Source organism: Chaetodon trifascialis, chromosome 9 (genome assembly GCF_039877785.1).
Source record: "Chaetodon trifascialis isolate fChaTrf1 chromosome 9, fChaTrf1.hap1, whole genome shotgun sequence".
NCBI lineage: Eukaryota > Metazoa > Chordata > Actinopteri > Chaetodontiformes > Chaetodontidae > Chaetodon > Chaetodon trifascialis.
The window spans coordinates 18,442,502-18,455,233 of NC_092064.1; the positions used below are offsets into that span (position 1 = coordinate 18,442,502).

The 12,732-nt window shown below is 44.3% G+C and overlaps 1 protein-coding gene across 1 annotated transcript in view; it reads right to left on the bottom strand.

The window, feature by feature from the left end:
* The window catches only part of rsrc1 (arginine/serine-rich coiled-coil 1), a 109,072-nt gene extending 96,733 nt beyond the window's left edge, over positions 1 to 12,339 (bottom strand). Inside the window, exons 1-3 of the mRNA XM_070970672.1 lie at positions 12,274 to 12,339; positions 11,519 to 11,723; positions 8,346 to 8,468 (exon numbers count right to left, since the gene is read on the bottom strand). Coding sequence (XP_070826773.1) covers positions 8,346 to 8,468; positions 11,519 to 11,706 — 311 coding nt within the window. The 5' untranslated portion in view covers positions 11,707 to 11,723; positions 12,274 to 12,339. The remainder of the gene's footprint in view (positions 1 to 8,345; positions 8,469 to 11,518; positions 11,724 to 12,273) is intronic.
* Between the last annotated feature and the right edge of the window lie 393 nt (positions 12,340 to 12,732).

Below are 12,732 nucleotides of genomic sequence, written 5' to 3' on the forward strand. Positions count from 1 at the left end.
TGCTTAGGACGAGTTAAGTGAGGTGCTCACACACATAATCCTCAGCCATCAGTCAAACACCGTCGTAGCACATACGATCCCAAACATGCAAGGTCTCACATGTCAATATGACGCAGCCTAAACTGAGATTAATGCCTCAAGTCAGGGAAATTTAAATCTGCTGTAAAAGTACACATATTTATGAATGCTTTGATAAATGTGTGCTAAAAAGTCAACGCTAAGTATTGCCCTGAATATGAGTGTGCCACCATACTGTAAGACAAACTATATAAGTCTACACATGCGCCCTCTCAGTCCCAGAGAATGATGGTGTCCATATGGTTTGAGCCAGAGCATAACTAGAGTACAAGGTAAACACGCCTGACTGAGGTTTGTCCATGCATGCTCTCTTAGCGCGGGTCTCTGCGGACTGGCTCAAAAGCTGGACACTGAATCACACACAGCACATAAACATACCTCCCTCCCTCTGTGTGTGAGTGTGTGTTGCATGTTTAAGAGTGAAAAAGAAGAACTGCGGACAGACGGTGGTGTTTAGCTGTGCATAAATTAAGAGCAGAAGCTGTTAATTAAAAGGGGGGAAAATAAGCGCAGATAAAATAAAACTTTGCTAATCGGCTACTTGGCAAGGTGACCTCGGCGTGCACAGGGCGTCATTCTAGGACCCGCAGTCCTGCTGGGTGAGTGGCACAGGGGGGCAACACGCAGGTCCAGCTATGAGCACCAGGCAACTGGTAGAGGCCCCCCTCCTCTTTTCTCTCTCTCTATTTATGTATCACAGTCTCTCTATCTCTCTCTCCCCCTCCTTCTCCGCCCAGAGCGTTATTAGACCCAGGGCTCCGCTGCGGCTCCAAACAGCTCAATGACAACACACAGGGCCTGCCAATTAGAAATAATTAGACAGTCATTTCAGTGGCAAGTCTTTTTAAGTGCATATATAACGATGCAATGATGCTTATTAGCCGGCCTGAGCCGGCGAGGACCAGGGCCTCAAACGCTTTGGCGCTGGAGAAAATAATTATGCCAGTGATCACAAAGCGAGCTGCACATCTCTGTACTTCACCTCCACGCGTTTCAAAAATCCACTTCATTAGCTCCCGTAATTAATCCTCCATTAATTGCAGGAAAAGCCCAGTTTACCTCCCTTCGTTTCTAATTATCATCTTATAAATAGTTATGGTTCTAATTAATGTGTTCATTAGGCAGGATATTTCTCTCAAAGCCTCGCTGGGAGCCAAAGGTCCGGCTCGGCTCTCTCTGAAGCCTAACCAGCCAGAAGGTGAGGCCATCCTGCCTGCATTTGCTTTTATTTTACTACATTCAACCTCCTAATTGGCATTTAAAACCCAATTTGGAAGAACTTCAAGAAGCTTAAATAGGAGAGAGAGACAGAGAGAAGGCAGGAGAGAAAGAGAGAGAGATACATTTGGTGTTCATTTTCCGATGCCAGAGCTAAAAGCGTTTCTGTCTCCGTCTTTCTCTCAGTCTGGACAGACGGATGAGGCTTTTCACTGTCTAAAGTGAACACAATGAGGGCTGATTGAATGGTGTTAGTCTTCTGCATTATAGAGGTCGTATTTGCAAAACAGCACAAGTGTGTCTCTACCAAAGAAATAATGGTAGGAGTGTCTTACTTGGTGGATTTCAGTCATCAAACACCCGCATTTAGTCTTTGGTATATAGATATAAAGTAACTAGCCGGGTCTCAATTGATCACAAAGATTTGCATTGATTCATTCAGCTTTCAAGAAGGAAAATGACTCACTGATCAATGGTTAGAGCTTAAAAAAAAGTGACACTTTATTTTTAAGTTAACTTTTGTTAAATTACAAAATTTATATAAACTTAAAGAATAATAAAATGTGCAATGCAGTTATTTTGGGAAAACTGAATCATGCATCATCGAATATGCTTAAGCTCTATTAATATTTGGGGAAAAAGCTGAATTAAATTAGTAAACAGTGCTTATTTAACTGTTTCACTACTGCATAGAACTCATTATGTCACTTCATTTTTATTTGACCTTTGTTCTGTATCTCTTTTTAACGAGTCAGTGTCAGAAAACAGGTTTTATCTTCCCACCTCCACACTCCAAAACATAATCAAGACAAAATAAAGATGTAAATATCGAGAGAAGAAAAGCTGTTGTTCTATTATTGGATAGTTTTCAATTTCTCTGCATCTTGATAGTGATTAAGGACATTGCTTTTAACATCCTACATATTTAAGCCTGACTTCACCTGGATGAACAGGTAAGCTAACAAGGGGAAACATGCTCAGACGATGGGCTTCACAGGCCCCCGACACCTGCATTAAAAGCTCTTTGTATGTATTATTCAAAATGCAAGTAAAGCACGATGCTTTTCGCTAAACTACAACGCCACTGATGTCAGAGAGACTCCTCCTTTCCCCTCCTTCACACAACCTCCACCTTTCCGGCCGAGGCTATAACATAACAGGCTTCACGTGTCATTGCTCCCAGTTTGTTAAACAGATGGATAGAAAGAGGGAAGGGACGACTGTTTGATGTTTAACTAGTCTTTGTTTGGGACCATTGGACTAACTCATTTGATGGGCTGTGTGAGAGCACTGGTGTGGCGCCTTTTGTGAGGTGAATTTTGTATGTGTGTGTGTGTGTGTGTGTGTGTGTGTGTGTGTATGTGCTACACAGTGCAGACTCTACAGCTAGGTTGCTACCCAAGGGAGTGGGCTAGTGTGCTGTGAGCCTGCAGGATGGAGGGGTGCAGTAGAGTGGGGTGTAGTGGGGGGGGGGTTGGCGGCTTGGCAGAAGTGAGGGGTGTGAGGGGTGGGGGTTTCCTCTGGCAGTAGAGGGGAACACTGCTTGCGGCGAGGCAGGGATGAAAGAGGCTGTCTGTGTCAGTCACTTATTCCTCCCTTTGGTAAATAAAGGTTTCTGACAACAAAGCCGAGCAGCGCTTGACTGGCCTTTACAGCAGATAAATAAAAAAGACAACACAGAGAATGAGAGTAAGACAGAGAGAGAGAAAGGAAAAGAGAGAAACACAACAACAAACGTGTTCAGATCTCACGACTGGAAGCATGTTGTTGATTTTTATGGGGAAGAGAAGACGCGGCCGAACTAAACCAGGTCATCTTTCAGTTTAAATCAACACTTTGCAAGTCCGGTAATCGGGGAAGAAGGAAGAAAGGGCTAAATGTCATCCTGTGGAGGGGGGGGGGGGGGGGGGGGGGCGCTGAGAGTCCGTGGGATAAGAGACAGATAGATGAAAAACAGCCAAGAGCCTGCGCTTAAATTCCAGCATAGTTCACTGTAGACTAACCTAGACCACTGTAAAACTGAACACTGAGTGAGATTCTGCAACTTAGAGAAGAAAAAGGATTTAGGGGTTGTTCGCATTCTTCCTCATCTTATTTCCTATCCATCAGCACCACCATTCATGCCTTATGGTTCTCTCATAATGGCAAGCTCTCAGCAGTTTGTTGAAGAAACCAGATTTCACTTGTCATGTCCTCAAAACACACTCAGGGCCGTTTCCCTTATGAAGCCAGCGACACCCAAAACCACCTGCCACATCACACACACTCCAAACTGTGAATAAATATATGTTGGACACAAATGCGCAGAAAAATTTCCACGCTGCCACCTGACGGGGGAATTGCTGATCCAGGTGCAGTGAAAAGCTGGGAGGCCGCACTGCTCACCCACAGCAAAGTCACTCATTTTCCTCACCCCAGCTCTGTCTTCTTGAACTCAATCGCCCTGCTGTCCTATTCTCCCCCTCTAAGACCCTTTCCACTCCTCCCTTCAGTTCCTCACCTCAGCCCTCCCCTTTTCCCAAGCCGCCTGGATGACCTTCGCCGCTCCGTGTCAGTGCTAGGCAGGAAAAGCTATCGAGCAGATGTACGACACCTCATCTCATACAGGGGGAAAATTGCCGTGCGAAATAAATACCAGGCCATCGCTCAACCCCTGCACGCACACACGCATGTACACACACACATATGCCTGGAGTCCTTCTGTGATCTCATGAGAGCTCATGTCATGGAACTAAAACATCTAGATTACCTGGTTCTAGCTGCAGCAAGACATGGCAGGGTGGCTTAGTGGTCGACTGTCTCATAACTAGAAAACTAAAGCAATGAAACTAGCTCGCTCTGAGTGCAGTATTTTAGCTGACCCTGACCTCTGACCTTTCCAAAGGAAGGCAGCAGAATGTCCCCAGGGGGATCAATCAAATGTGTCATTGTTATTGTATTTACTACATCCTATGTTTCATGTCAGCCTCAATGCGGGAGACCAGATCTGGGACCTGACCCGAAGCTCTAGCAGGTAAACATGAGAATTGTCAAAAATAAGTAGCAACTACTGATTTTACCACCACAAGAACCATAGATGTCCCACATCCAGCTTGGACTAACAGTAGCCAAACAAAGCCATGGGGTTTTAAAATATGTGCCCAGTCCTGTCCCAGCACCAGTTCTGAACTCATCCCAGCCTCTGCGGCTCCAAGGCGGCTGAGATAATCCTGACTCTGATCGGCCGTCCTAGCATGGTGGGTGGTGTGTTTAGCTTGCTATCTATCTCCTCTGGGGGAAAGACGGATAATTAGAGGTCTCACTCTCCTTAGAATCATGACAGCAGCCCAGTGATGAAACCGCTCCGGTGTTAGCAGGGCTAAACCCTGACGCTAGCACTCCTGCCCTGCTAACTCAACACACTCCTGAAATATTAATGAGTAAAATGTAAGCACTCGTGTGTGTGCCCCGCAGCATGAGCTCACCTGTGTGAGTGCATGCACACGTGAACATCCGCCAATGAACGAAATGCTCAGCTCCTCTTTGATGGGTCAAGTGGTGGATTTGTCGCACCTGCCATTCCTCCACGTCTTCCCACAGTGCCTCGGCGGCTGACTGTTAAGTGAATGAACTGCTGACAGAATGACTGACTGAGCCACACACGTTTAACCCCTGCTGTGGCCGCCCATAAAAGCCCAGCACTACACCGCTCCGCCGAGCTCACCTAAAGACGCGCCTGTGATCCGACTGTGATGAGAGGCTGCGTCGTCTTTGTTGGACTGGGTACACATCAGATCACTGTACGCTGCTGCTGCCATGCTCCACTCTGCTCTGTACTCCCCAGTGGACAAGGCAGTGACACCCCCACCCCCCACCCCATGAGTGCACATTAACAAAAAATCTGCACATACATGCATACCCTCAATCAACCTCACACATGCTCGCTTGCTGGTGCGCACACATGCATGCGCACACACACACACGCACACACACGCAGCAGCCTGATATGCCTGCTCACATCAAAGAGAATAAACATTAATGGCAAATAGGTAATCTGCTCCTCTTGTCTGTTTTACATTTCAGGGCAAGACTGACTGCCTCTGGGGGACCTGGTCCTTCTCTGATTGAGGGCAGGGGGAAAGGGGGGAAGAGAGGGAGTAAGCAACGATAGATGGTAAACACAAGATAGAGCATTATCCTTATTTCATGTATCTCTTTATTTTTTATTTATACATGACAGATTGAAAAGAAGGTAATAATATTCCCTCCCTTCAGCCCACGACGGCCCCACTATGGTCCTAATCTTCTCCCCAGCAATATTCTGATGCAGACGTTATTATTCTCATTTCTTCTGAATAATATCCCTCTCTCAAGCCTATCTGTTCGCTCCACGCTTTTGTCTCTCCTCTTCATTTTCCTCCACTAGGATCTTCTCCGCTCCCTCCCTCTCCTGCACTTACTCGACCTATTCCCTGCACACTTTTCCATTCTCTTCTAACTTCTCGTCCCTTCTCTCTCTTTCTCCTCTACGGTAGGCGCACTCGGTCTCACTCTGGCTTCTCTCTTTCATATTCTGAGGGTGGTGCCGGGTTGGCGTGGCAGAGGTGGGGGTGGCGGGCAGCACCTCATATCCTATCTGCGTATCAATCATGAGGTCCTGTCCACTCAATCCTCCTCTGATCCATCAGCCAGCCTCTCAGCCAGCTCAGGCAGCCTCATCCAGACACACACACACACACACAACTGACTAATGGCAGTCAGGGCACCTGTGCACAGCACACACCAACTTGCTTTCATCCCACGACCACAGTGGATGCAGAATGTGCAGTATCCCACAACAGAGACAGCCACTCCCAGCAACACTCAAAACCCTGAATGCTCAGTATTCACATTATCTGTCTTAATTAGTTCCATTAAGGGCACCAATTAACAATTATTTTAGAGTTAATCTATCTCCAGATTCTATTATTGATTAATTGATTAATCATTTGGTCTATAAAATGTCAGAAATAATGAAAAAATGCCTATTCCAGTCTAAAACCCAGAGAGACTGCTTTACTCTCAAACAAGACCAAGAAAAGCAGCAAATCTTCACATTTGAGAAGCTGTAACGAAATTTTTCTGCCCAATTTGTGCTTGAAAAATGACTGAAATGATTAGTCAATGATTATTTTCTGTCAATCGACAAATCAGTTCATCGACCAATCGTTTACACTCCTGTCCCATTCATGAGAAGACACCTGAAAAATTTCCACTGGATTACTGGAATGCTAAAACAGGAGCAAACACGCGGCCAGCAACGGAAAAGTTTTGCAGAGACAAGCTGCAGCTGCCGTCACACAAATGCATAAATTTATAATCAGTGCCATCATTTTGCACATCCCCACCTCCAACACCGCCTTCCCCTCGTAGCACCGCACCACGCACTCCCACCGACACCAGCCCAACCCACCTGCTCCTCGCTCACCGCTAAGCCGATTACACAACGCAACCCTCCTAATCACAGTACAGCGTTTGTAAACACCAATGTCATCGACTGTAGTTCTAAATCTCCCAAATCCCCTCCACCCTTCATCTCACACCACACCAGTAATGCCATTTTCGACTGATGTTTTAATCACCAGTGCGGCTGTGAGTGACTGCCACTATGCCGCAGAGAGTCGGGGGAGAATGTGTGAAAACGGTTTGGCCAGAATTCGCTCCATAAACGGTTTCAGTTCACAGTGCAACAGGGAAATGTGCTGCTCGTTCAGAAGCCACAAAATGCTCTGTGACCATTAGGTTGGAGAGCTGAGGTGTGGTGTCCTTTTGTGGCTCCATCAACCACTGTTATGTCAAAACGTCTCTGTTGCACCATTGGTTCATCCTGACAACTCTGTAATGGAGATATTAAAACACTTTTTCCTTTGTGATTAAAATGATCTCTGCTCTCCCCCGCAGCCATACACAAGTAAACAAAGGGCCTTGCTCGCGCATATATTATGACAACCTTTTCTTCAATTGTGCATCTGTGCATGTTTTTATGTGTGTGTGAAAGTGCGTGTGTGTGCGTGTGAGGGATTTAAAAACTGCACAGTTTACTGGTTCATTAGCACCAGATTAGCTATGCTAATGACATGGACCACCACACACAGAGACTTTGCCATTATGTTTCTGAAAGGGATACACGGCTGACTATGGCCTTGTGTGTGTGTGTGTGAGAGAGAGAGAGAGAGAGAGAGAGAGAGAGAGAGAGAGAGAGAGAGAGAGAGAGAGAGAGAGAGAGAGAGAAGTGTGATGCAGGTGTGTACACATTAATCTCGCATGAATAAGTTAGTCCCTTGCAAAAAAAAAAGCTACACAAATAATAATCATAATTCAACAAAGTATGTATGGGTAATGATGTTTTAATTGTATTAATGAGTGAAAGAGAGCTGCTGCCAGAAGAGATTTGGGAAGGATTGGACTGGTGTTGCATATGACGTGTCTCTGTTTCATTAACACTCGCACAGTAAGACGGATAGTCAGGGCAAACTGAGACATGAGTACAAGCAACAAACTAATCCAGACGTAAGACTCCACGTGTCTCAATCTGATGACATGAGACATAAATACGAAATGATGTGTTTGTTGACACTGAAGTAAACTTCCAAAAGTCTTATTGTGTTTTTAATAATAAAATTCTGCAACGGCATTCCACATGCTGATGTGTAACACAAAGAGCTGAAAAGTGTTTCAAGTCAAACGTTTTTGTCCCGCTAAATGATGTAGCCATCACTCATCACTTCTCCTCTTCACATATTAAATATTTTGTCTTCAGTGTGAATAAAGCATATTGTTAAAAACACTGAAAGTGGCAGAAAGTGATATTATTATCATTATTAGACTTAGCAACAATATGGAGTATGAAATATTCACAAACAAAACCACCAAAGCATCTAAAAATGACAATTAAAGTGTTTAAATTCAGAGGAGCTTCAGTTTTTGGGTGAACATTCACTGTTGGCGGTTACACAATCCGAGACTTAATATAAAGTTAAACTGTGCAATAAACAGTGAGCTGTGAATCTGTGTGTGCGTGTTTGTGTTACCTCCTCTCTCGGCTGCGTGACCTGTGCGAGCGGTGGCTCCTCCCTTTGTCTCTCTCCGCACTGCGACTCCTCCTCCTGCGAGATGAGCTGCGGGACGAGGTGCTGCTGGAGCGTCGTCTTCTCCTGCAGCACGCGGAACCAAAAATGTACTAATTCAATTCTGTTATTGTCAGGATCCTTAAAACAAAGCATCAATCAGACAGCAGGGATCTGATTTCCACAATTAATCATTCTGGCAAATCAGCATCAGCACAACATGTAAATTTGACCTGAATGCCCAATGTAGCTCCTGCATTACATTTATTATTAGTAATCACAATTTTAGCATGCTCATTCAGCTTCATTGTAGATTCTCAATTTAATATCAATAAAACAAACTTAGAAAATCAAGCACTTCTCATACCAGCTCCCTCACTTCACCCTTGTGTTCCACCCTGCCGTGACAAGCAGCATTTTCTATTATTCTCTGTGTTCATTCACACCCCCATCTGAAATTCTTGCATAAGTGAATGCTATATTCCTAATTTGTTTTGCTGTTCATTTCAAGAGCAAATATGCCCTAATGTCCCAGACAAGCTCACCTATTATCAGCAGCGCTGACGGCTACTTTGCATTCGTGAACATGCTGATCTACGGCCGAGAGCAGCAGAGCCATGCAGGCTGCCCTACAGTTCCTCCACAGGGGCCCTTTGGTGCTCTGCTACTCTTTAATGTGGCTACAGCAGTGTGTGTAGCGTCTATTTTCCAAACACCACTCACACAGCGTTCCTATTGATCATCATGTAGCAGGAGGCATTTATGGGGGTGAATGTAAATGCAGAACCCTCCCCCCTTCTTCTGCGCAAACAGTTTGAGCAATATTCATTATTTAAAATCTCTTCTTTTGTTTCACCAAAGCCCAAAATATCCTAATCTTTTTAGCACACACACAAAAAAAACATACGCGGTCCTATGGGAGCTCTGCAAGATAGAGGAGAAGAGAAAAAGGAAAGCAATACAAATAACACAGAGGCTGAACTATCAAACCAGATTTGTACCACTTAGAGTAGTGCAGGAAAGATCCATTAGTATTCCAAAGGCTGGATCCCATGAGCGGGGCCTTGTGAAATAAGTTCCGCAGACCTCGCAAAACCACTTCACACATCACACAGAAGAAACACACAGGAGGAGGAGCTGAGGTTTTTTGGAAGGTTGCGTTCGATCACACATTTTCTCAGAAGCCTGCGCGAAACGTAAATATAATAAAAACATAATGGCTCAAACGCGTGCGAGTGGGAAGTGCTGGTAGACACAGACGCCTTTCACATGAAGGCACCAAACACCTAACAAAGTTGGATTTCGTCCCTATTGCTCACTCATGCGCTCTTTTTCCCTGTCTCGCTCCCTCTTTGTATCTCACACACATAGTCATGAACACAATTACTCACTTTACGCAAGCATGTTTACTATGTAGGCATGATGTCACCAGCCAAGAGTATAAGCACTCTACTGTTTCACCACAAGTGAGGTCTCTTTACAACATTTGTATGTACGTAGGCTGAAAATGCCACAGAATGTGTGTCCCCTTTCTTATGAGCCTATTTAAGGACCTAGTTTCACACACACACATACAAGGTCTTAGTTCATTGATCAAAACACATGGCTAATAGATGAGGGACTGTGGTCCTAGAGCTTACAGTGCCCACCCAGCCCCAGCCCGTACAGAAAGGCAATGACTTCCAATCAGCAATAATGGACCTTGACCAAGCCTCATAAATAATTACTATCAACCGGCCTTGTCTGAACAGCCATAACCACAGCCAGTGGCAGCTGTGGATGGATGGAAGGAGGGTGGATGGAGGAGGCCACGTCGAGCCACTAGCCACCTGTAATGATGTCTGATGAACGTCCTCATTCCTCTGAAACTGCTCAGTAACAAAGTGTGGTATTTTGCAAACATGAGGAGAAGCTTAGAAAACTGGTATGAGCTTGTAACCTTTCACGTCCTCGCTGAGACAAGCCTTCAGATTTCATTCATTTTCTGAGAGCAGACACATTTACACAACCATTTAAAAGCAGACACATGCTAGGTTCACTTTTTACAATAGCGATCATACTTTTTGTGGACGTCACATGACCGACTAAAATATTGTCGGCTCAACCAAAACTTGATGATTAAAATTCATGTTTCGGGTGAATCATTACTGAGACTAAATATTCCATCCTGAAAGGTATCTTCAATTACCCTGAGTGAGGACCAAAACTAACAACAGCGAACAGCAAACTGAAAACATGAAATATAAACAACTGTAATTCAAAACAATCAGAATGCAGCACTTTGTGTGATCTCTGGCTTTTTAATTAAGTTACTGCATGTTGATGAAAACACAGAATGATATAAAATTCAAACTAAAGAGCTCAGATTTCAGTTATTTGTCTGTGAAAGCATCTGTTCCCTTACCCACATGGGTTTACCCTGCATAAATATGCTTTTGAAGCCACAGCAAAACAACACCCACTATTTTCTCATCTAAAAACAGTCACATAAATGCAACAATAGGCAGGACATATTGGCATGTCACAGCAGAATAAATATCAGGTATAAATAATAAAATAAATGATGGCTGAATTCACTGTCACATTGTCACAGCTTACTGGGACACTTAGACAGAACAGAAACATTGCTATTAGTAGCACATATGCTTTTCCTGCTGTGACAAATCAAAATTTGGGCTGTGTAAAGGGAATATCAGACAAATATTAGCTGTAAACCTGTTACCTATAACTGTGATGTCTGGAAGTATAGCGGAAGAACTCAACTACAGCTGGCTTGTCGCTTCAATAAAACTACATCAGAGTCCTGAAGTTTAACAACCGTTAAACTGACAATGGCTGCAAAGTCAGACAATTAGTCTCAATAGAGGGACCACTGATTTTAGCCTCCAGTGAGATGGCTCATCTTCTCTTATTACTTATTTTGCACCCATATTTGCACAGAAATACGTTGGAGGAAAAGTGAAATCCAACTTTCTTTGCTTCGCAAGGAGATGAAAATGCACCATCAGCATCAGAGCATCAGCATCAAACAAAAACAGTCTGTCTTGCTCAAGGACACTTCAGCAGGACAGTCACCCACTCAGTGCTCAGCCCTGTTATCCCTGGTTAGAAAAGAAAAGCTTGTTGTGCCCTCTTACCTCCTCTCTCTCTCTCTGTCTTTGGAGCGAGACCGGCTCCGGCGACTGGACCTACGGCTCCGGCTGCTGGTCACCCTGCTTCCGGAGGATGAAGACGAAGACGAGGAAGAGGAGGATGAACGGCGACGCTGTTTTTTCTTCCTCCTGCTCCGACTGTCATCTTCACTGTCAGACGAGCGCCGACCCATGCTGGCTGGCTGGCTGGCTGGCATTAACACACACACGAGTAGGGTTACTGCTGAGCTTACTCTGACGACTTTTAGCAACAATTTGATACGCAACTAAAGCTAGAATATCCAGGTGAATATACTGCACAGTTTAACAAAACCAAAAGTACGTTTCATCTCCAATCTTTTACATAAAATGCTTTAATAACATAGCTTCTTTGACCACAAAGGTATGGTGAGGGACTTAGCTGTTTAGCTAGCTAATACAGTGTTAAGTTAGTTTGTCTACTACATGGAGAGAACTAACAGTTGTGTGATTTAAAACACCCTTTGGGCTCTGGCAACACTGTTATGGCACATGCCGTGAATATAAAAGAGACAGGTTAAATAAAAAGTCTGTTTTCAGTGGAGGCTAGCTAGCAGGCTAACTGTGCTAACTCCACTAACGTTTGGCTGTTTGACTAAAGCCTAACAGTAAACATGTCTCACACCGCAGTCAGTAAAGGGTACACGAAAGAAACGCGTGTAGCTACAAACAAAACAAAACAAAACGAGAAGTTACCTTGAAATGAAAAGCCCGCTCCTCACCTTTAAATCGTTGTGAAGCTACCCAACTCAGCCATGCACTGCTCAGCAGACTCTACTCGTCAAAGTGGAACGCATCGATCGACTCCAGACAGCACAGTCAAACACAGAGCAATCGACTGCTCAGTGCTCTCAGCTCTCACCGTGGTGATTCATAATCTGCTCTGAATGGCATCTTCAGTTTTAAATAAGTCCTAAAAAAAATGCTGTAGCATTTTTTGTTTTGCTTTTTCACATTAAGAAGGCCTATAATTTGGAAGTTTAAAATTAATATCAAGATAAACCAACACATAGCTAAATGATATTTAGAGGTGACAAGGCGCATCTTGATTCAGTGAGTCTACAGGTGAATTGTATTTCCATTATTTCACGACTGATGTAGGCTATTTGAGGGAGAAAAAAAGGCTCGTCAACAATGAACATTTTTTGGGATGATGTTGATTCCAGTGTAACCACTTTTAA